At 43.7% G+C, this 25,747-nt stretch overlaps 1 protein-coding gene across 1 annotated transcript in view; it reads left to right on the forward strand.

Moving 5' to 3' along the window:
* slit1a (slit homolog 1a (Drosophila)) overlaps positions 1 to 25,747 on the forward strand; it is a 329,132-nt gene that overhangs the window by 272,045 nt on the left and 31,340 nt on the right. Inside the window, exon 25 of the mRNA XM_078223079.1 lies at positions 24,420 to 24,491. Coding sequence (XP_078079205.1) covers positions 24,420 to 24,491 — 72 coding nt within the window. The remainder of the gene's footprint in view (positions 1 to 24,419; positions 24,492 to 25,747) is intronic.

Raw genomic sequence — 25,747 nt, forward strand, 5'->3', positions numbered from 1 at the left:
ACACTCACACACTCGCGCACACTCACACTCAATCACACACATGCACCCACATTCACACACTCACTCACACACACTCACATATGCACTCATACACTCAAAATTACACTTACACTCACACACACATATTTACACTCATACACACTTGCACTTAAACACACTTGCACTCACACTCATACACACTATCATACACTCACACACTTGGATACACACACCCACACACTCACACTTACACACACACATACACTTGCACGCATGCACACACATACAATCACACACACATACTTGCACACACTCACTCTCCCACACACACACATACATGCACTTACACACACACATTTATACACACTCATACACTCACTAATACACGCACACACAGACACGCATATTATATTCCACGCCAATGCTCCTGCTTTTAACCTATTTGTTTCGCTGTCTCCTTTGTTCAACTCTCGCCCTATCCTAATTCTGTTTCTCTTGTCTCTATCTCCATCATTCTCCTTGCTCTTTCCCTATCACCTCTTTGCTAACTCTCCCTCCAATTCTCTGTCTCTTATTTCTCTACCTCCCTGTCTCTATCTTTGTCTCTCTCCATCTTCTTCTCCAACTCTCACCCTGTCTCTACCTCTCTTCTGATTCTTTATCTCTGCACTCCCTTTCCTTGTCTGTTTCTCTCTTTCATCCTGCTTCTATCTCTGTCTCTCCCTATTTCTCTCCGGCTCTCTCCCTGTTTCTCGTTCTGCCTCTCTCCTTTCCTCTCTCGGACATTGTCTCTTCCTTGTCTCTGTTTCCCCCTCTCTCACCCTATCTGTATCTTTCTCCATCTAATTATTAATTACATTCAATTATGGTACCTACTATTCAACAAGAGAAGAGAGAAAGTACTGAAATAAAGGTCAGTTAGCCTGACATCGGGAATTGGGAAAATGCTAACATTTAATCTTCAGGATGTGCTGACAGGCATTTGGAAAGTCATTATCTGATTGGGTGGAGACAATCGGAATTTATGAAGGGGAAATTCTGTTTGACAAATCTGTTAGAGTTCGTTGAGATTGTAACAAGTAGCATGGATAAGAGGGAACCAGTAGATGTAGTATATTTGGATTTTCGAAAAGTATTCAATAAGGTGCTACATCAAAAGTTATGACACAAAGTTAGTGCTCATTGGATTGGGGGTAATATATTCACTGGATTTATTTTAATTTATTATTTCATGGATGTGGGCATTACTGGCAAGAACAACATTTTTTACAAATCCCTAATTGCCCTTGAGAAGTGAGCCGCCTTCTTGAATCGCTGCAGTCCATCTGGTATCTATACATTTGCCTGAGTGGCTTGCTCAGTATTCCAGAGGGCATTTAATAGTCAACCACATAGTTGTGGGTCTGGACCCACATGAAGGCCAGACCAGGTAAGGACATCAGATTTTCTTCCCTAAAGGACATTAGTGAACCAGATGGTTTTTACAACAGTTGATGATAGATTCATTGCTTCAGTACTGAAACCAGCTTTCACTTCCAGAATTATTAATAAATTAAATTTAAATTCCTCCAGTTTAAAGGGAGACAGTGGTGTAGTGACACTATCACTGGACTAGTAATCTAGAGATCCAGGGTAATACTCTGGGGACCAAGGTTCGAATCCCACCATGGCAGATGGTGAACTTTGCATTCAACAAAAATCTGGAATTAAAAGTCTACTGATGACTATGAAACCATTGTTGATTGTTGTAAAAACCTATCTGGTTCACTAGATGTCCTTTTAGGGAAAGAAATTTGCCATCCTTACCCAATCTGGCCTACATGTGACTCCAGAGCCACAGCAATGTGGCTGATTCTTAAATGGCCTGGCAAACCATTCAGTTTTATCAAACTGCTGATCACAGGGACTGCAGCAGTTCAAGAGGGCAGCTCACCACAAGCTTCTCAGAGGGAATTAGGGACAGGTAATAAATGCTAGACTAGACAGCAATACCCACATCCCATAAATAAATAATAAAAAAGTTGCCATGGTGGGATTTGAAATTTTGTAACCAGCACCTTAGCCTGGGGCTCTGGATTACTAGTTCAGAGACGTTACCGCGTGTGTGTTTGTATGTGTGTGTGTTTGTGCACGCCTGTGTGTGTGCTGCAGATCAGCTACTGGACTGAAAACAGAGAGTAGGAATAAACGGGTCATTTCTGAGTTGGTAAACTAAACCTAAACTACAAGGGGACCAATATACTTGCAGGGAGATTTGCTAGTGTTATTGGGGAGCGTTTAAACTAGATTTGCAGGGGGATGGGAACCAGAGTGCCAGAGCAGATAGTGGAGCAGGGGTAAAAAGACAGGTTAGTTCAAGCAAAATCACAAATGGAAGGGTAGAATGTGGTGGAAATAATCTTTTGAGGTGTGTCTATTTCAATGCCAGGAGTATTGTGGGGAAGGCAGATGAGCTGAAGGCGTGGATAGATAGAAGTCAGAAGATTGGGAAGGCTATAAAAACAAACAGAGGATAACAAAGAGAGAAATAAGGAAGGAGAGGATCAAATATGAAGGTAGGCTAGCCAGTAACATTAGGAATGATAGTAAAAGTTTCTTTAAATACATTAAAAACAAACGGGAGGCAAAAGTAGACATTGGGCCGCTCCAAAATGACGCTGGTAATCTAGTGATGGGAGACAAGGAAATAGCTGAGGAACTTAATAAGTACTTTGCGTCAGTCTTCACAGTAGAAGACATGAGTAATATCCCAACAATTCAGGAAAGTCAGGGGGCAGAGTTGAATATGGTTGCCATCACAAAGGAGAAAGTGCTAGAGAAACTAAAAGGTCTGAAAATTGATAAATCTCCGGGCCCAGATGGGCTACATCCTAGAGTTCTAAAGGAGATAGCTGAAGAAATAGTGGAGGCGTTAGTTATGATCTTTCAAAAGTCACTGGAGTCAGGGAAAGTCCCAGAGGATTGGAAAATCGCTGTTGTAACCCCACTGTTCAAGAAGGGAACAAGAAAAAAGATGGAAAATTATAGGCCAATTAGCCTAACCTCAGTTGTTGGCAAAATTCTAGAATCCATCGTTAAGGATGAGATTTCTAAATTCTTGGAAGTGCAGGGTCGGATTAAGACAAGTCAGCATGGATTTAGTAAGGGGAGGTCGTGCCTGACAAACCTGTTAGAGTTCTTTGAAGAGATAACAAATAGGTTAGACCAAGGAGAGCCAATGGATGTTATCTATCTTGACTTCCAAAAGGCCTTTGACAAGGTGCCTCACGGGAGACTGCTGAGTAAAATAAGGGCCCATGGTATTCGAGGCAAGGTACTAACATGGATTGACGATTGGCTGTCAGACAGAAGGCAGAGAGTTGGGATAAAAGGTTCTTTCTCAGAATGGCAACCGGTGACAAGTGGTGTCCCGCAGGGTTCAGTGTTGGGGCCACAGCTGTTCTCTTTATATATTAACGATCTAGATGACGGGACTGGGAGCATTCTGGCCAAGTTTGCCGATGATACAAAGATAGGTGGAGGGGCAGGTAGTATTGAGGAGGTGGGGAGGCTGCAGAAAGATTTAGACAGTTTAGGAGAGTGGTCCAAGAAGTGGCTGATGAAATTCAACGTGGGCAAGTGCGAGGTTGTACACTTTGGAAAAAAGAATAGAGGCATGGACTATTTTCTAAACGGTGACAAAATTCATAATGCTAAAGTGCAAAGGGACTTGGGAGTCCTAGTCCAGGATTCTCTAAAGGTAAACTTGCAGGTTGAGTCCGTAATTAAGAAAGCAAATGTAATGTTGTCATTTATCTCAAGAGGCTTGGAATACAAAAGCAGGGATGTACTTCTGAGGCTTTATAAAGCACTGGTTAGGCCCCATTTGGAGTACTGTGAGCAATTTTGGGCCCCACACCTCAGGAAGGACATACTGGCACTGGAGCGGGTCCAGCGGAGATTCACACGGATGATCCCAGGAATGGTAGGCCTGACATACGATGAACGTCTGAGGATCGTGGGATTATATTCATTGGAGTTTAGGAGGTTGAGGGGAGATCTGATAGAAACTTACAAGATAATGAACGGCTTAGATAGGATGGACGTAGGGAAGTTGTTTCCATTAACAGGGGAGACTAGGACGCGGGGGCACAGCCTTAGAATAAAAGGGAGTCACTTTAGAACAGAGATGAGGAGAAATTTCTTCAGCCAGAGAGTGGTGGGTCTGTGGAATTCATTGCCACAGAGGGCTGTGGAGGCCGAGACGTTGAGCGTCTTCAAGACAGAAATTGATAAATTCTTGATTTCTCGAGGAATTAAGGGCTATGGGGAGAGAGCGGGTAAATGGAGTTGAAATCAACCATGATTGAATGGTGGAGTGGACTCGATGGGCCGAATGGCCTTACTTCCGCTCCTATGTCTTATGGTCTTATGGTCTTATAGACACGTGGAAATATGACATTATAGCCATTAGTGAAACTTGGCTACAGGAGGGGCAGGACTGGCAGCTCAATGTTCCAGGGTTCCAATGTTTCAGGCGGGATAGAGGCAGAAGGATAAAAGGTGGGGGGGTGGCATTGCTGGTCAGGGAAAATGTTACAGCGGTACTCAGGCAGGATAGATTAGGGAGCTTGTCTACAGAGGCCCTATGGGTGGAGCTGAGAAACAAGAAAGGTATGACCACATTAATGGGGTTGTATTATAGACCACCCAATAGTCAGCGAGAATTGGAGGAGCAAATCAGCGGAGAGATAGCTGACAACTACAAGAAACACAAAGTTGTGATAGTAGGGGATTTTAATTTTCCATATATAGATTGGGACTCGCATACTGTTAAAGGTTTAGATGGGGTAGAGTTTGTAAAATGTGTCCAGGAGAATTTTCTACATCAGTATATAGAGGTGCCAACTAGAGAGGATGCGATATTGGATCTCCTATTGGGAAATGAGTTAGGACAGGTGATGGAGTGTGAGGGAACACTTTGGATCCAGTGATCATAATGCCATTAGTTTCAACCTGATCATGGACAAGGATAGATCTGGTCCTCGGGTTGAAGTTCTGAACTGGAAAAAGGCCAAATTTGATGAAATGAGAAGGGATCTGGGAAGTGTGGATTGGCACAGGCTGTTCTCTGGTAAGGATGTAAATGGAAAGTGGGAGGCCTTCAAAGGAGAAATTTTGAGAGTGCAGAGTTTGTATGTTCCTGTCAGGATTAAAGGCAAAGTAAATCAGAATAAGGAACCTTGGTCCTCGAGGGAGATTGTAACACTGATTAAGAGGAAGAGAGAGTTGTATGAAATGTACAGGCAGCAAGGAACAGATCAGATGCTCGAGGAGTATAAAAAGTGCAAGAAGCTACTTAAGAGGGAAATCAGGAGGGCTAAAAGAAGACATGAGGTTGCTTTGGCAGACAGAGTGAAGGAAAATCCAAAGAGCTTCTATAGGTATGTTAGGAGCAAAAGGATAGTGAGGGATAAAATTGGTCCTCTTGAAGACCAGAGTGGTAGACTGTGTATGGAACCAAAAGAGATGGGGGAGATACTAAATGGTTTTTTTGCATCCGTATTTACTGAGGAAACGGGCATGGAGTCTACGGAAATAGGGCAAACTGGTAGGGAGGTCATGGAACCTTTACAGATTAAAGGGGAGGAGGTGATCGCTGTCTTGAGGCAAATCAGAGTGGATAAATCCCCAGGACCGGACAGGGTATTCCCACGGACCTTGAGGGAAGCTAGTGTTGAACTTGCAGGGGCCCTGGCAGACATATTTAAAATGTCAGTATTCACGGGGGAGGTGCCGGATGATTGGAGGGTGGCTCATGTTGTTCCGTTGTTTAAAAAAGGTTCCAAAAGAAATCCGGGAAATTATAGGCCAGTAAGTTTGACGTCGGTGGTGGGCAAGTTATTGGAAGGTGTGATAAGGGATAGGATCTACAAATATTTGGATAGACAGGGACTTATTAGGGAGAGTCAACATGGCTTTGTGTGTGGTAGGTCATGTTTGACCAATCTATTAGAGTTTTTTGAGGAGGTTACCAGGAAAATGGATGAAGGGAAGGCGGTGGATGTTGTCTACCTGGATTTCAGCAAGGCCTTTGACAAGGTCCCTCATGGGAGGTTAGTTAGGAAGGTTCAGTCGCTAGGTATACATGGGGAGGTAGTAAATTGGATTAGACACTGGCTCAATGGAAGAAGCCAGAGAGTGGTTGTGGAGGATTGCTTCTCTGAGTGGAGGCCTGTGACTAGTGGTGTACCGCAGGGATCGGTGTTGTTTGTCATCTATATCAATGATCTGGATGATAATGTGGTAAATTGGATCAGCAAGTTTGCTGATGATACAAAGATTGGAGGCGTAGCGGACAGTGAGGAAGGCTTTCAAAGCTTGCAGAGGGATTTGGACCAACTAGAAAAATGGGCTGAAAAATGGCAAATGGAATTTAACGCAGACAAGTGTGGGATATTGCACTTTGGAAGGACAAACCAAAGTAGAACGTACAGGGTAAATGGTAGGACTCTGAAGAGTGCAGTTGAACAGAGGGATCTGGGAATACAGGTACAGAATTCCCTAAAAGTGACGTCACAGGTGGATAGGGTCGTAAAGAGTGCCTTTGGTACATTGGCCTTTATAAATCGGAGTATCGCGTATAAAAGTTGGAGTGTTATGGTAAGGTTATATAAGGCATTGGTGAGGCCGAATTTGGAGTATTGTGTACAGTTCTGGTCACCTAGTTACAGGAAGGATGTAAATAAGGTTGAAAGAGTGCAGAGAAGGTTCACAAGGATGTTGCCGGGACTTGAGAAGCTGAGTTACAAGAGAGAGATTGAATAGGTTGGGACTTTATTCCCTGGAGCGTAGAAGATTGAGGGGAGATTTGATAGAGGTGTATAAGATTTTGATGGGTATAGATAGAATGAATGCAAGCAGGCTTTTTCCGCTGAGGCTAGGGGAGAAAAAAACCAGAGGGCATGGGTTAAGGGTGAAAGGAGAAAAGTTTAAAGGGAATATTAGGGGGGGCTTTTTCACGCAGAGAGTGGTGGGAGTGTGGAATGAGCTGCCGGATAAAGTGGTAAATGCGGGGTCACTTTTAACATTTAAGAAAAACTTGGACGAGTTCATGGATGAGAGGGGTGTGGAGGGATATGGTCCAAGTGCAGGTCAGTGGGACTAGGCAAAAAATGGTTCGGCACAGACAAGAGGGGCCAAAAGGCCTGTTTCTGAGCTGTAATTTTCTATGGTTCTATAAACTGTTATTTAGTGACCTGACTGGGACCTCAGCTAGTTACAATTTACATCAATGACTGAGTAAAGTCTTCAAGTTAGCTGACAATACAAAATTAGGTGAAAAGTAAGCTGTGAGGAGGATACAAAAAGGGATGCAGAAAGATATATAGTTTCAATGATTTGGCAAGAACTAAGGCTGATGGAGTATAATGTGGGGAAATATGAACTTATCCACTTTGGAAGAGAAACAAAATATTTTTTACATGATGAGAGACTGAGAAATGTTGGTATCCACGGGACCTGGGTATTGTGCTTGGTTCGCAGAGTGTTAACATTCAGATAAAACAAGCAATTGGGAAAGCAAATAGTATATTAACCTTTATTACAAAAGGATTGGAGTGTAGGATAGAGAAGGCTTCATACAATTATACAGGATGATAGGGAATTCTGCGTACAGTCTTGATCTCCTTACCTAAAAAAGGGATATACTTTGAGGGATTACAACAAACATTCATGAAATTGATTCCTGAATTGAGAGGATTATCCTATGAAGTGGGATTATCTGGAGTGGGATTATTCTGCCTGGAATTTCGAAGAATTAGAAATTATCTTGTCGAAACATAAAATATAAAAATTATATATAAAATTTGCAAACACTTGATGGATTTTTCCCCTATCTGCGGAATTTAGAACATGGAGTCACAGTCTCAGAATAATATTTGCTGTGCATATGTATCTCCCTCTGTCTGTTATAGAATCATAGAATCCCTACAGTGCAAAAGGAGGCCATTCAGCCCATCAAGTCTGCACTGAATCTCCGACAGAGCATCCCGCCCAGGCCATCTCCTCATTACCCCATGTATTTACTCCGATAATCCCCCAAACCTACACACCTTGGGACACGAAGGAGCAATGTAGCATGGCCAATCCACCTAACGTACGCATCTTTGGACTGTGGGAGGAAACCGGAGCACCTGGAGGAAGCCCATACAAACACGGAGAGAACATGCATACTACACACAGCCAGTCACCCAAGCTCGGAATCGAACCTAGGTCCCTGTGAGGCAGCAGTGCTAACTATTGTGCCACCGTGCTGCCGTATCTCTGTCAATCTCTCATTCTTCTCTTCCTACACAATCACTTTCACTTTGCCTGCCCCGGTTTCTCTTTATTCCCTATCTTTGTAAACCTCTCTGTATTGCTCTCTCCTCTTAGTCCTTCACTATTTCTGAATTAACATAACTTCGGAAGCCTCTTCTCTCGTGTCACACAGAGACTGAAGGCCGCAATTCTCCAACCTCGCCCGCAGCTGGGATTTTCTGATCCTGCTGCAGTGAATGGAGATTTGACTGAGCACCAAATTCTCCATCCTTGCTGGCAGTGGAGATACAGCATTGGATAATTCCAGTCTTAATTCAGGATTCTATTTTTCCACTTCATAAAACAACAAAAAAAATCTTTGGGAAGAGTGTGTTTCATTTTTTTTGTTTCCTTTCCTTATTTTGTAGCTTTTTGGAGATGGTCCCTTTGCCATGTTAAGTCCTGCCCTGCTACCCGGAGAACAATTTCAACAGTCTACTTCCTAATTCAGTCACAAACTGGCAGATTATTTAACAGGCCAGTGCTTTCATTAACACCCAGAACTGTGTCACCTGACAACGTGCTGAGTGCTCCTGGCATCAGAGAGTTTACTAATTACAGACTTCAGCTCTTGCTGAGTGAGGTGATGACTCGGAAGAGATTGAAGCATGCAGTCTGTTAATTTGACATTTGGTGCAGAATATCCTCAACTAGCAAAAGGATTGAGAGCACCAGAGAAGGTGCAAAAACACATTGCACGGCTGATAATAGAACAGAGATGCTGTAATTATCAGGAATGGCTGAACACACTGGATTAACAGAAAAGAGAAGGGAGTGACACCTGATGAAAGTCTGTAAAATTATGAAAGAACTCAATAGGGTATTCACAGAAAAGGCATTCCTGCCTGTGATGAGTCCAATACTAGTGTTCATAAATATAAAATATTCACTGATAAACCCAATGACGCACATTCCAGTAAGTAGATGTGCGAGGATTAAAAACAACATGCATTTACATAGCACCTGTTATGATCAGCTGAGAAGGGGTGAACTGGCTCTCCTCTATTCAAATCTCCTAGGTTGGTTACAACAAAGACTTGAGTTTCTTTTTTCACCAGGATATTCCTTTTCCAAATCATTTAATTATTTAAGCTGTGAGCAGAAAAGAGTCAATCAAAAAGGGTTTTGAGTCAAAAAGAGAAAATTTATTAACCACTAAACCTGAGAAAGATAATAAATACACCATGTTACACATTCAGCCCTCATAATCATTCACTCCCCTTGCACGCATATACACACACACACGTGTGTACACACATGCACATACACACACACACTCATGCACACACACATAAATATGGGGTATCAGAGTCCAATAAGTTAAGGTTACAAAGAATATACGGTTAAATATTCTTTGATTGTCCTTGAAGTGTTGATTTTAAAAGCAGCAGCTGGTGCAGAGTAACTAGTTTTGTGTTTTCTGGGGTATGATCAGATGTAGAAGATGTTGCAATTATTATGAGATATCGGTTAGTTGGTAGATTTCTGGTAGAGTTGGCTTCTCGAATCCAGCAACACTCTTATTCCAAAAGAGAAAGTGGGAGAAAGAGCAACCCTCAGCCTGTTTCCACTGCTGAAATCTTTATTGATACCACCAGTGCCATCTACAATCTCACTCAAGTAGCTGGGCAGCCTTGCCTTGAAATACTTCACCCATTGTGTATTTCCAAGAGGCTTTTTGTGTGGGTCTATCTGTGGCAGCCATTGTTTCAATATCCAGTACTTTGCGTTTTAATGTTTCTTCCTTTGACAGTTACGAGTTTCAATGGGTGTCTGGATTATAGGAAAAATCTCTCCCTTCCCATTCCCCCGAGGGTGATTTGTTGGTTTCTCACCTTCACCTTGGAATGTAAATTTGCAATTTAAGCGATTTGCTCTGTCTCAGTTCAAACTGTAAAATTTCCAGTCAACTGAAAATTAAAAAATCATGTTTTCATTAAAAAAGGGTACCGCTCTTTGTAACTCCACATTTAATAAATGAAATAAGATTCACTCTTATTTTATTACAAGGTATAAGGACACAAAACAAAAAGACACTTCAGGCAGGATTTTCCGGCCGCTCTCTCCCCAAGACCAAAAAGTCCCACCCGAGGTCCATGGACCTTTGCATGGTCCGTGTCCCATGGCGGGTGGGACAGGAAAATCCCACCCTTTAACTGCCATTCACTCACTTAGCCTTGGGCTGGATTATTGGGCGGCACGGTAGCACAGTGGTTAGCACTGCTGCTTCACAGCTCCAGGGTCCCGGGTTCGATTCCCGGCTCGGGTCACTGTCTGTGTGGAGTTTGCACATTCTCCTCGTGTCTGCGTGGGTTTCCTCCGGGTGCTCCGGTTTCCTCTCACAGTCCAAAAATGTGTGGGTTAGGTTGATTGGCCAGGTTAAAAATTGTCCCTTAGAGTCCTGGGATGCATAGATTAGTGGGTAAATATGTGGGGGTAGGGCCTGGGTGGGATTGTGGTCGGTGCAGACTCGATGGGCCGAATGGCCTCCTTCTGCACTGTAGGGTTTCTATGATTTCTATGATCAGTCCTAACTGGGTCTCTTTAAGTTCTGGATGGGTCTCCACAATCACATTTAATTTCCCTGCAATGTGCGTAACTTTTAGGTGATATATTTGAAGAAGCAAACTCCAGCGGAATAGGTTTTTAAGTTTTAAGTTTATTTATTAGTGTCACAAGTAGGCTTACATTAACACTGCAATGAAGTTACTGTGAAAATCACCTCGCCACCACGCTCCGGCACCTGTTCGGGTACACTGAGGGAGAATTTAGCATGGCCAATCCACCTAACCTGCACATCTTTCAGACTGTGGAAGGAAACCGGAGCACCCAGAGGAAACCCACGCAGATGCGAGGAGAACATGCAGGCTCCCCACAGACAGTGACCCAAGCCGGGAATTGAACCCGGGTCGCTGGCGCTGTGAGGCAACAGTGCTAACCACTGTGCCACTGTTAACCTTGCATTCTGAAGTTTGAATTTCTCCAAAAAGGTCAAAGAGTTTTGTCATGCTGTTATAATGATATAAGGGCACCAATCATTCATACAGCATTGGGTAGACACATTGTGGGCTCTTGTATTTAGACCAGGCACATGGGAGCATTTCTTCATAGGTAGAAAGCTTGAAGACCTCATTAACAGAGCCATGTGTGTGCTGTGCTCTAAAGCAAAAGTGAAACTAAGACTGGATCACATGACACATTTCCCTTCGAGTGATGTAATGCTGCCATGTCTTTAAGGTATATTACAACATCCCCTTTCTTTGTAAAGATATTTTCCCCCTTCCAAAGAAATATAAATATTTATAATACATGTTCATATTTACTTACCGTTACTTAAGTGTATACAACTGATGAATCTCTGAGTCTCTCCCATATAGAGGTAATTTGATGGTACTCCCTGATGTTGTAATGGTAACCTTCTGTTGAGGTTTCTTCAATTGCTCATTGTGATTTGTTGTATTGTCATTTTTGGATGTTGCTCCTGGCTGCATTTGGGATCTAATCCCCATGCATTAGGACTGACTATGGTTGAGGAGCTGGAATGGATCTGATTTGTGCTCAGTTATACCTCACCATTCTGCATAATGGCTTCATAAAACTTTGGTTCCAAACAAATCCTCGTCACCGTGGATGGTGGTCATGTACCTTCTGTGGGATCCTGGGTGTGATTTTGTTGCCCCAGTTGTAAAACTTGGCAATTTGGTCTCTGCATTTTTATTGTGCACATTGGTCATCTTCTCCTGCAGTGTTAAAAGTTGCTTTCTAGTTTTTGAGAGAGTAGAAAGGGTAAGAGTATGTAAAATGGTTTGCAACACTGTACTGAACATGAGCTCTGCCGGTGATGGAATAGTTGCACTTAAAGGCGTCACTCTCAGATGTAACGTTACAATGTAGCTCTTTCTTGCATTGTCTACATTTGAGAATTATGGATTTTACTGTGTGAATGATTTATTCAGCAAGGCCATTAGATCTAGAGTAATGAACAGAAGAAGTAGTGTGAGTGATATTCCACTTCTCACACATATCCTGAATCCATAATAGTCTCTCTGGGCACACCAAGTAAATTAAAGTTTGCATGAGAGTTGTGCTTGATGTGCTGCTCAGTTGCAGAATAATGGAGTACTTGATAAAATAATCAACGTTGACTGCCAAATTCCCCTCCAACTCGATTTTCAAGTTTGCTGACGACACCACTGTAGTGGGTCGGATCTCAAACAATGATGAGACAGAGTACAGGAATGAGATAGAGAATCTGGTGAACTGGTGCGACAACAATAATGTCTCCCTTAATGTCAACAAAATGAAGGAGATTGTCATCGACTTCAGGAAAGTCGGCCTGTGTTCAGGAGGAGATTAACTGGAGCATTAACTAATCAAGCCCAGCAACAGTAGCTGGAGCTCCCCAGTTCTGCTGGTTCCTAAGCCAGACAGCTCCACAGGGTTCTGCATTGACTATCACAAGGTTAATGCAGTGACCAGAGCTGACTCCGACCTAATTCCCCCCCTGGAAGACTGTGTAGGGCACAGTCCGGTGAAGCAGGAGTGAGCTATGTCTCCGTGAAACAGAGACATAACTCACTGTTATGAGTGAACTATAACAAAGACACCTATGTCAGACTCCTATTTATTTACTATAACTCAGCCTTCAACACCATTATTCCTACAAAGCTCATCTCCAAACTCCGTGGCCTAGGGCTTGGCTCCTCCCTCTGCGACTGGATCCTAGACTTCCTAACCCACAGACCGTATTCAGGAATGATAGGCACAACACCTCCTCCACAATCTTCCTCAACACCGGTGCCCCACAAGGCTGTGCCCTCAGCCCCCTATTGTACTCCTTATACACCTATGACTGTGTGGCCGAATTTCCCTCCAACTCAATTTTCAAGTTTGATGACACCACCGTAGTGGGTCGGATCTCAAACAATGAAGAGACGGAGTACAGGAAAGAGAGAATCTGATGATTCATAGCTCTTTGAAAGTGGAATCACAGGTGGACAGAGTGGTGAAGAAGGCATTCGGCATGCCTGTTTCATTGGTCAGAACATTGAATACAGGAGTTGGAATATCTTGTTGAAGTTGTACAAGACATTGGTAAGGCCACACTTGGAATACTGTGTGCAATTCTGGTCACCATATTATAGAAAGAATATTATTAAACTAGAAAGAGTGTGGAAAAGTTTTACTAGGATGCTACCAGGACTTGATGGATTGCGTTATAAGGAGAGGCTGGATAGACTGGGACTTTTTTCTCTGGAGTGTAGGAGGCTGAGGGGTGATCTTATAGAGGTCTATAAAATAATGAGGGGCACAGATCAGCTAGATAGTCAATATCTTTTCCCAAAGGTAGGGGAGTCTAAAACGAGAGGGCATAGGTTTAAGGCGAGAGGGAGAGAAAAAAAAAGTGTCCAGAGGGGCAATTTTTTCACACAGAGGGTAGTGAGTGTCTGGAACAAGCTGCCAGAGGTAGTAGTAGAGGCGGGTACAATTTTGTCTTTTAAAAAACATTTAGATAGTTACATGAGTACAATGGGTATAGAGGGATATGGGCCAAATGCGGGCAATTGGGATTAGCTTAGGGGTTCTAAAAAAAAAGGACGGCATGGACAAGTTGGGCCGAAGGACCTGTTTCCATGCTGTAAACCTCTATGACTGTAACTGGTGCAATGACAATAATCTCTTCCTCAATGTCAACAAAACGAAAGAGATAGTCATTGACTTCAGGAAGCGTAGTGGAGGATATGCCCCTGTTGACATCAACGGGGACAAAGTGGAAATGGTTGAGAGCTTCATGTTTCTAGATGTCCAGATCACCAACAACCTGTCCTAGTTCCTCCATGCCAACGCTATAGTTAAGAAAGCCCACCATCGCCTCTACTTTCTCAGGAGGCTAAGGAAATTTGGCATTTCTGCTACGACTCTCACCAATTTTTACAGGTGCACCATAGAAAGCATTCTTCCTGGTTGTATCACAGCTTGGTATGGCTCCTGTTTTGCCCAAGACTGCAAGAAACTACAAAGGGCCATGAACAAAGCCCAGTCCATCACGCAAACCAACCTCCCATCCACTGACCCTATCTATACTTCCCCCTGCCTCGGAAAAGCAGCCAGCATAATTAAGGACCCCACGCACCCCAGACATACTCTCTTCCACCTTCTTCTGTTGAGAAAAAGATACAAAAGTCTGAGGTCACATACCAAGCGACTCAATAACAGCTTCTTTCCTGCTGCCATCAGACCTTTGAATGGACCTACCTCGCATTAAGTTGATCTTTCTCTACACCATAGCTATGACTGTAACACTACATTCTGCACTCTCTCGTTTCCTTCTCTATGAATGATATGCTTTGTCTGTATAGCGCGCAAGAAACAATACTTTTCACTGTATACTAATACATGTGACAATAATAAATCAAATCAAATAAAATAAAATCAATGCCATGGACATGGAAGAAGTTGAATGTGACTTTGGACCAAGGATGGATAGGAACTTCATGTGTAACAATCAGGGATTCTTTGTACTGACTTACCATATGCTCTTGACGTAACTCGCACTTCTTGACAATGACTTCAGTGCCATTGTTCATATCCAGCCAATTGACTGTCTCTCTTGTGAGTCCTCTTATCCGATCTATGCCCATGTATAATGAAGTTGTTGAAGAATATTAAGTTGCAAAGATTCCTCCCTGCCTTTAAAAGTGACTCCCCGGGAGATGTCTAGATTGTCATGATAAAACCAATATGGCCTCACGTGTTCGTGGACCTACTGAATTGAATCAGGCCATCCTTCAGTGAGGGTTTCCTCAGTTTCTGTAATGTAGAATCTTTTTCCATTTCTTCTTGTAGCTGCTGGCACTTGTGTTGTGCACAATGTACCAGATTGATTGACAGACTTACATTCTCCTGCAAGCATAATATTGCAGCTTCTTAGAAACTTCCAATTTTGTTGAAATATTGTGAATATTTTGATTTTAGGCCATGAACTGAGGAGATAGAAGCAGTTTCTGAGGTTGATTTGCCTTGTGATTTCAGACTGTTTGTCATTGGTGTGAGGTAACGGTATGCCAGCCACAATGTAGAACATCTGTGACACCCAGGAGGATTGATTATATTTGCACTATAAAACTGTGGATCCTGTACATGGAATTAGAGAACTGTCATATGGAGGTTGCGCAGTAATCGGTTTCTCCATGGAGCTCCCCATCTGTGGATACACATTTTTTAGAATTTGCAGAGTTAGTATATTGGTTCTTGCTCCTGTGTCAATCTTGGCCAATAACGAATGATTGCCAACTATTTTATGACAGATAATTGCACTCTTGGCAAACGTTTCGGATGGTGTGACAGCATCTGTGTTTTCCGCAAGATTGATGGTGTGAAACATGTGTTCGCTACTTATCATCTCGTTGTGCACATCTTACTAATTTTCTGGTTTGTCAATCACCTTGTATATGTGTTTCTAACGGGGTTACCGGATGGTCATTCCTATTGCTTAAAGGTACCCACTGTGTACGGTCTGTTTGGATCAGTGCATGGCTCTATGTAGCTGCATCAGTCTTTGCTCCAGTGCGCTAGCACTGCCAATGGCCCTTTCTGCAACATGCCCTGCAGTATTGCTTGAAAGCAGGGCATTCCCCTGGTGCCTGCAGAATACCACACCTTCCACCTGTTTTGCTGGGTTTAGGTATGCTAGTGAATGTATCAACAATTGGGATGTGCTTAGGACCTGTAAGCTTTGTCAGCCTTTGAGGTTGTTTTGTATTTACATCCATCCTTGAGTATCTAAGTTTAAGTTTATTTATTGGTGTCGCATGTAGCTTACATTAACACTGCAATGAAGTTACTGTGAAAATTCCCAAGTCACCACACTCAGGTGCCTGTTGGGGTACACTGAGGGAGAATTTAGCACGGCCAATGCACCTAACCAGCACGTGTTTTGGACTGTGGGAGGAAAACGGAGCACCCGGAGGAAACCCACGCAGACACGGGGAGAATGTGCAGACTCCACACAGACAGTGATCCAAGCCAGGAATTGAACCCGGGTCCCTGACGCTGAGGCAACAGTGCTAACCACTGTGCCACCGTGCCATTCATATTTCTTCAATGCTATACCTTTTAGACTTGTCTAATAGATCTTTCTGGAACACTTTCATGGTAGTGGATGCGATCACCAACTCAACAATTCTGTCTGCTCACTCGGCATTTCAGAATTCACAGTACAGACCCTTTCCTCTGCTGACAAAGTGGTCTCCGGATTCTGTAGGCTGTTGTCAAAATGCCATGAACTCTAGTCGATGAATGTGGAAGTTTAACTTAATTCTGAACCGGTCTTCCACAAGTCCATATCCTTTGGCGATTTTCTGTTAATCTGGAAGTGTTCAGCCTATGTGGACCTTCATTCACAATTGCTAGGCAAATTTTTATGGCTTGTCCGTCTGGTTCAGACACACCTGAATCAAGAAATCATAGCTGTGTACGCTGTTTAAACATTTTGAATTTGGATAGTTGGTTGGCTGAATCCCAATTCAAAGTGGGAAATATAGTGGACATTCTGATAATGTCCCTTTGACTTTCCTCCTCCTACAGTATCTGGTATGAGTGTCGTTGTAGCTGCTTTCACACACTGTTCCAAAGCTCTGCCCATTATAATCGCAAATTTCTCTGGAGCATTTTTTAATGATGGGTTTTAAAAAAATTTTTATTTGACTCTCCCTCGCTCGCCATCGATCTGGCCCACACACTGGCTACTCGCCTTTCCCAACTGAATGAACCCGTGCTGGCCCTCTCGATGTACTGTCCCACTCACTAAACTGACAAGCTGTGCACTGCAATCTCATGGATCTGTCTGCTACCAGTTCCAGCTCAGCACCGTGTCTTCGAAGCTTTTCTGTGCAGTCACTGTGTGTTGCAATCAGTTGCAGCTGACCAAAACGTCGTCTCACATCATGTAGCATGATTTAAGGCTGACCACCATGTCATACCTGTACTTAATCTTGCTGTAAGAGTTTTAACAACACCAGGTTAAAGTCCAACAGGTTTATTTGGTAGCAAATGCCATTAGCTTTCGGAGCGCTGTCCCTTCGTCAGATGGAGTGGATATCTGCTCTCAAACAGGGCATACAGAGACACAAAATCAAGTTACAGAATACTGATTAGAATGCGAATCTCTATAGCCAACCAGGTCTTAAAGATACAGACAATGTGAGTGGAGGGAACATTAAGCACAGGTTAACGAGATGTGTATTGTCTCCAGACAGGACAGGACAGCCAGTGAGATTCTGCAAGTCCAGGAGGCAAGCTGTGGGGGTTACTGATAGTGTGACATAAACCCAAGATCCCGGTTTAGGCCGTCCTCATGTGTGCAGAACTTGGCTATCAGTTTCTGCTCAGCGACTCTGCGCTGTCGTGTGTCGTGAAGACCGCCTTGGAGAACGCTTACCCGAAGATCAGAGGCTGACTGCCCATGACCGCTGAAGTGCTCCCCCACAGGACGAGAACAGTCTTGCCTGGTGATTGTCGAGCGGTGTTCATTCATCCGTTGTCGTAGCGTTGCAAAACTATAGCGTTTTTTGGGATAAGTACCTGATTGGGTGTCTCTATTCTTGATTCATCCTCCTGAGCTGCAGTTCGATGGTATTTTAAATATTTGATTTGGTTTATTCTTGTCACATGTATTAGTATACAGTGAAAAGTATTGTTTCTTGCGCGCTATACAGACAAAGCATATCATTCATAGAGAAGGAAACGAGAGAGTGCAGAATGTAGTGTTACAGTCATAGCTATGGTGTAGAGAAAGATCAACTTAATGCGAGGTAGGTCCATTCAAAGGTCTGATGGCAGCAGGAAAGAAGCTGTTATTGAGTCGCTTGGTATGTGACCTCAGACTTTTGTATCTTTTTCTCAACAGAAGAAGGTGGAAGAGAGTATGTCTGGGGTGCGTGGGGTCCTTAATTATGCTGGCTGCTTTTCCGAGGCAGGGGGAAGTATAGATAGGGTCAGTGGATGGGAGGTTGGTTTGCGTGATGGACTGGGCTTTGTTCATGGCCCTTTGTAGTTTCTTGCAGTCTTGGGCAAAACAGGAGCCATACCAAGCTGTGATACAACCAGGAAGAATGCTTTCTATGGTGCACCTGTAAAAATTGGTGAGAGTCGTAGCAGAAATGCCAAATTTCCTTAGCCTCCTGAGAAAGTAGAGGCGATGGTGGGCTTTCTTAACTATAGCGTTGGCATGGAGGAACTAGGACAGGTTGTTGGTGATCTGGACATCTAGAAACATGAAGCTCTCAACCATTTCCACTTTGTCCCCGTTGATGTCAACAGGGGCATATCCTCCACTACGCTTCCTGAAGTCAATGACTATCTCTTTCGTTTTGTTGACATTGAGGAAGAGATTATTGTCATTGCACCAGTTACAGTCATAGAGGTTTACAGCATGGAAACAGGTCCTTCGGCCCAACTTGTCCATGCCGTCCTTTTTTTTTAGAACCCCTAAGCTAATCCCAATTGCCCGCATTTGGCCCATATCCCTCTATACCCATTGTACTCATGTAACTATCTAAATGTTTTTTAAAAGACAAAATTGTACCCGCCTCTACTACTACCTCTGGCAGCTTGTTCCAGACACTCACTACCCTCTGTGTGAAAAAATTGCCCCTCTGGACACTTTTTTTTTCTCCCTCTCGCCTTAAACCTATGCCCTCTAGTTTTAGACTCCCCTACCTTTGGGAAAAGATATTGACTATCTAGCTGACCTGTGCCCCTCATTATTTTATAGACCTCTATAAGATCACCCCTCAGCCTCCTACACTCCAGAGAAAAAAGTCCCAGTCTATCCAGCCTCTCCTTATAACTCAATCCATCAAGTCCTGGTAGCATCCTAGTAAAACTTTTCCACACTCTTTCTAGTTTAATAATATTCTTTCTATAATATGGTGACCAGAATTGCACACAGTATTCCAAGTGTGGCCTTACCAATGTCTTGTACAACTTCAACAAGATATTCCAACTCCTGTATTCAATGTTCTGACCAATGAAACAGGCATGCCGAATGCCTTCTTCACCACTCTGTCCACCTGTGATTCCACTTTCAAAGAGCTATGAATCATCAGATTCTCTCTTTCCTGTACTCCGTCTCTTCATTGTTTGAGATCCGACCCACTACGGTGGTGTCATCAAACTTGAAAATTGAGTTGGAGGGAAATTCGGCCACACAGTCATAGGTGTATAAGGAGTACAATAGGGGGCTGAGGGCACAGCCTTGTGGGGCACCGGTGTTGAGGAAGATTGTGGAGGAGGTGTTGTGCCTATCATTCCTGAATACGGTCTGTGGGTTAGGAAGTCTAGGATCCAGTCGCAGAGGGAGGAGCCAAGCCCTAGGCCACGGAGTTTGGAGATGAGCTTTGTAGGAATAATGGTGTTGAAGGCTGAGTTATAGTAAATAAATAGGAGTCTGACATAGGTGTCTTTGTTATAGTTCACTCATAACAGTGAGTTATGTCTCTGTTTCACGGAGACATAGCTCACTCCTGCTTCACCGGACTGTGCCCTACACAGTCTTCCAGGGGGGGGAATTAGGTCGGAGTCAGCTCTGGTCACTGCATTAACCTTGTGATAGTCAATGCAGAACCCTGTGGAGCTGTCTGGCTTAGGAACCAGCAGAACTGGAGAGCTCCAGCTACTGTTGCTGGGCTTGATTAGTTAATGCTCCAGTTAATCTCCTCCTGAACACAGGCCGACTTTCCTGGATCTAGAATTAGGGTGTTACATTATAAGTAGAGCCTCTCCCATATCCACAGTGTGTGACTAAAGTGGTGTAGCCTGGCTTGTCTCAGCAAAGATGGAGGTGTCGGCGTTGGACTGGGGTAAACACAGTAAGAAGTCTCACAACACCAGGTTAAAGTCCAACAGATTTATTTGCAGCAAACGCCACTAGCTTTCGGAATTGGCTGTTCCTTCGTCAGGTGGGTGGGAGTTGTGATCACAAACAGGGCACAAAGACACAAACTCAATTTACATGAATAATGATTGGAATGTGAGTCTTTACAGCTAATCAAGTCTTAAAGGTACAGACAATGTGAGTGGAGAGAGCATTAAGGTGTGGAGATGCCGGCGTTGGACTGGGGTAAACACAGTAAGAAGTTTAACAACACCAGGTTAAAGTCCAACAGGTTTATTTGGTAGCAAAAGCCACACAAGCTTTCGAGGCTCTGAGCCCCTTCTTCAGGTGAGTGGGAATTCTGTTCACAAACAGAACTTATAAGACACAGACTCAATTTACATGAATAATGGTTGGAATGCGAATACTTACAACTAATCCAGTCTTTAAGAAACAAAACAATGGGAGTGGAGAGAGCATCAAGACAGGCTAAAAAGATGTGTATTGTCCCCAGACAAGACAGCCAGTGAAACTCTGCAGGTCCACGCAACTGTGGGAGTTACAAATAGTGTGACATAAATTCTGATTCTAGGATCGCATGATAAAGACTCAGGAGGAAAAAAGCAGAAATATTTATGTGAAATAGTGTGACATAAACCCAATATCCCGGTTGAGGCCGTCCTTGTGTGTGCGGAACCTGGCTATCAGTTTCTGCTCCGCGACTCTGCGCTGTCGTGTGTCGCGAAGGCCGCCTTGGAGAACGCTTACCCGAATATCAGAGTCTGATATTCGGGTAAGCGTTCTCCAAGGCGGCCTTCGCGACACACGACAGCGCAGAGTCGCGGAGCAGAAACTGATAGCCAGGTTCCGCACACACAAGGACGGCCTCAACCGGGATATTGGGTTTATGTCACACTATTTCACATAAATATTTCTGCTTTTTTCCTCCTGAGTCTTTATCATGCGATCCTAGAATCAGAATTTATGTCACACTATTTGTAACTCCCACAGTTGCGTGGACCTGCAGAGTTTCACTGGCTGTCTTGTCTGGGGACAATACACATCTTTTTAGCCTGTCTTGATGCTCTCTCCACTCCCATTGTTTTGTTTCTTAAAGACTGGATTAGTTGTAAGTATTCGCATTCCAACCATTATTCATGTAAATTGAGTCTGTGTCTTATAAGTTCTGTTTGTGAACAGAATTCCCACTCACCTGAAGAAGGGGCTCAGAGCCTCGAAAGCTTGTGTGGCTTTTGCTACCAAATAAACCTGTTGGACTTTAACCTGGTGTTGTTAAACTTCTTACTGAGAGCATTAAGCACAGGTTAAAGAGATGTGTATTGTTTCCAGACAGGAAAGTTAGTGAGATTTTGCAAGTCCAGGCAAGTTGTGGGGGTTACAGATAGTGTGACACTTTAACCTTGTGTTGTGAGACTTCTTATTGTCTCAGCAAATGCAGTGAGCAACCTCATCAGGCCTCCTCATTGTTCTGCCTTGAGGTGGGTGAATATGGTGTCCGATTTCGCTAGGGTGTCTGTGTTTCCTAGCTGGACAGTAGGAGGTTCGATGTGGGCCTTACCGACGTACGTCTTTCTCCAATTCACCCTCACTGTTCTTCTCAAGGTCTGTTGTTATTGAACAGCCAATTGCCAGCTTGTCCCTTTCTTGGCTGTGATATTGTTTTATAATGTTGATATGACACAAACTCTGCTTTTCCCTGTCTAAGTGTCAGTTAGACAGTTTACCTTCCTGAGTTTCTTTGCTACTCTGTACGAGTCACTGAATGGGGCTTTTGGGGATTCACCCAGCATTGTTAGGAGCACAAAGACATTGTCTGCTGGGTGAAATGTTTGATGCTGGCATATTTGTCTGGCTGTTTTGCATAGCTATCTGGGAGATTTTTCAGCCACATCACAGGTTCTCGTGGTTCACTCACAGAACATGGTTACATTCTCTAGACCGCCAAAAAAGATTTCAGGTAACCAGACAGTGGGGGCATCTGTCTGCAGCATCACTTCGGCCTCCTCTGATGGAGTCTGTTTGAACATAGACCGGGTTAACACGCAGTCAGGGAGAACGCCAGGCACTTTCTCCTGCAGCTGTTCTGTCTCTCTGACCTCGGTTAGCTTCTCTGAGACTAAACACCCCCCAACCCCCGCACCCAGGTCATTGCCAAGGTCAACTCCGTACACAGGCTAACTGGGAACAACTCCAAAGGTCATGACACAAGGTTGCACTCCAAGTGCACACAGTAAAAGGGGATGGACATGTACCTTCCTTCAATACCCTTTACCAACATTTTGGCACCTCCTGCACTCTGTGGTGGGAAGGTAATAAACAAAGGTATTGGAGATAATAATAAAACATCCCAGAAATCTGCCAAAATGTAACACTGAGCCACCTAAGGATACATTACGACAGGTGACTAAAAAATTGGTCAGAGGTGGGTCATAAGGGGGTTGGGGAAGAGGTTTAGGGAGGGAATTCCAGGGAGCTGAAGGCACAGCCGCCAGTTGTGAAGTGATTAAAATCTAATTGGAAGAGTACAAAGATCTCAAAGGGTTGTCTGGCTGGAGGAAGTTACAGAGACATAAAGAAGACAGGTGAAGAAATAGCCAGCCCATTACTCAGTGCTGCTGGATCAAGGGGTTTTGCAGGACTCTCTGGAATGAGGGGATATATTTTCAGGGGAAAAGAATTGGGGGTGGGGAGTGGGGGGGAGCAACTTAAAAAAAGATGCTCCGTAGAAGCAGAGGCTTTACAAATGTCCATGTCTCAGCCAGTGAATGATTCACACACAGCTGAAGAGAAAGAGATCGGTCACAGCTAACAGAACACATTGTTTAAATGTTTCTGTCTCCCATTGATAACTTGACATATGTAACGATCTGGCCTTCTGAAAACTCAGAATGCTTTCTGATGCGCTTGTTCTCAGTGGTTCACTGTTCAACATGATTGATTGATTGATTGATTGATTTATTATTGTCAGATATATTGGGATACAGTGAAAAGTATTGTTTCTTGCGAGCAGTTACAGACAAAACATACCATTCATAGAGTACATAGGGGAGAAGGAAAGGATAAGGTGCAGAATGTAGTGTTGCAGTTACCGATAGGGTGAAGAGAAAAATCAGCTTAATGTGTGATAAAACCATTCAAAAGTCTGATGACAACAGGAAAGAAGTTGTATTTGAGTCGGTTATTACATGTTTTCAGACTTCTGTAGCTTTTTCCAGATGGAAGAAGGTGGAAGAGTGTATGTCCGGGGTGCATGGGGTCTTTCATCATGCTGGCTGCTTTTCTGAGGCAGTGGGAAGCATAGACAGAGTCAATGGATGGGAGGCTGGTTTGCGTGATGGACTCCACTACATTCACAACCCTTCATAGTTTCTTGTGGTCTTTGAGTACAAGAGTTGGGAAATCATATTGCAGCCATATAAAACCTTGGTTAGGCCACATTTGGAGTATTGCGTGCAGTTCTGGTCACCACACCACCAGGAGGACATGAAAGCTTTGGAGAGCATGCAAAGAAGATTCACCAGGATGTTGTCTGGTCTCGAGGGTGTTGGCTATGAGGAGAGGTTGAATAAACTAGAATTGTTTTCACTGGAAAGACGGAGGCTGAGGGCAGACCTCATAGAAGTCTACAAAATTATGAGAGGCACTGACAGGGTGGATAGTCAGAGGCATTTTCCTAGGGTGGAAGTGTTAATTACAAGGGGGCACAGGTTCAAGGTGAGAGGGAGAAAATTTAAGGGAGATGTGCGGGGGAAGTTTTTCACGCAGAGAGTGGTGAGTTACTGAAATGCGCTGCCAGAAGAGGTGGTGGAAGAAGGCACATTAGCAACATTTAAGAGGCATCTGGATAGCTACATGAATAGGGAGGGAATAGAGGGATTCGGACCAAGTAGTTTAGCTAGGGCATCAGGATCGGCACAGGCTTCGAGCGCCAAAGGACCTGTTCCTGTGCAGTACCTTTCTGTTTTTTGTTCTTTTTTCTGGTCAGAACAGGAGCCATACCAAGTTGTGATACATCCAGAAAGGATGTTTTCTATGGTGCATCTGTAGAAATTGGTGAGAGTCGTAGTGGACATGTTGAATTTCCTTAGCCTTCTGAGAAAGTAGAGGCGTTGGTGGGCTTTCTTAACTATAGCGTCAGCATGGAGCGACCAAGTGGCCCTTGATTTCCACTTCTTGAACTTTGCCTTTTCTTTTCTCCATACAGATCACTGCATGGGAATGATATCTCCACACTTCCCAAAGGAATCTTTGGTGATGTGGCTTCTCTATCGCACCTGTAAGTAAAGAAAGTGTTCATTGTGTGTTACAATAAACAACCGTTGTTAGGCCCCTGAGACTTCTTCACATTTATCCAATGATCTAACCAAGACAGGAAGTCCCAGATCTCCAATCTGTGTCCCGAAGGCCGCTGGAGAGGCTCTGATGTCAACCTTGGCTTTGAGAAGAGTGGGAGGGTGGTGTTTCTGGGGGAGGTAATCAGATTCCTCCTGCTGCTGAACAATTATTTTCTTTGTCCAGTCTTGGGAAGTGAGCATCGCTGGCAAGGCCAGCATTTGTTACCCACATTGACCTTTGAGAGCAGTTAAGAATCAACCACATTGCTGTTTGATCTGGAATCACATGTAGGCCAGACCAGGTAAGGATGGCAGATTTCCTTCCCTAAAGGACATGAGTGAATCAATGTTTCTTTTTTTAATTACAAAAAATTGATAATTTTATGGTTACCATTACTACGACTAGCTTTCTATTCCAGATATTTTTTTGGTAATTAATTTAAATCCTTCCAACTGCCTTGGTGGGATTAGAATCCATAACTCTGGATCATCAGTTCAGTGACATTCACACTACAGCAACATCTCCCCATCTTGAATGCCTCTGGGATTAAGTGGGTGTCAGATGAAGGCTAAAGCCAGGGTTGAAGGTGAGCCTCCTCTCAGTTAACACCAGCGCAGGTCGTGATTGGATTGCCAAATCACATGAACAAAAAAGAAAGGCTTGCATTTACATGGCGCCTTTCACCTCAGGGAACCCCAAAGTGCTTCACAGCCAATTAAGTACTTTTTGAAGTGTAGCAACTGTTGTAATCCAGAAAACACAGCTGCCAATGTTTGCATGGCGGGATCCACAAATGTAATAAAGACCAAACAATCTTTTTAAAGATGTTTGGTTGCAAGACAAATATTGGCAAGGAGACCGGGGATAATTCCCCTGCTCTTCTTCGAAATACGGTCATGGGGGCCAGAATTCTTCGATGCCATATGCCCTGCCACCGCTGCCAGCAGGAATGGAGAATTTGGCGCTCAGCCAAATTTCCATTCACAGAGGCTGGACTGGAGAATCCCAGCCATGGGCGAGGTTGGAGAATTCCAGCTGGGATATTTTACATCCAGATTAGGCCTCGGTTTAATGCCTAATCTGGAATACGTTAGCGCTGACAGGGCAGCATTCCCTCAGTACTGCACTGCGAGTGTTGACCAAGGTTATGTAGTCTTTGGAGTGGATTTTTAACCCTCAGTCTTTAGATCTGAAGGC

This window comes from Mustelus asterias, chromosome 11, assembly GCF_964213995.1.
Source record: "Mustelus asterias chromosome 11, sMusAst1.hap1.1, whole genome shotgun sequence".
Lineage (NCBI taxonomy): Eukaryota > Metazoa > Chordata > Chondrichthyes > Carcharhiniformes > Triakidae > Mustelus > Mustelus asterias.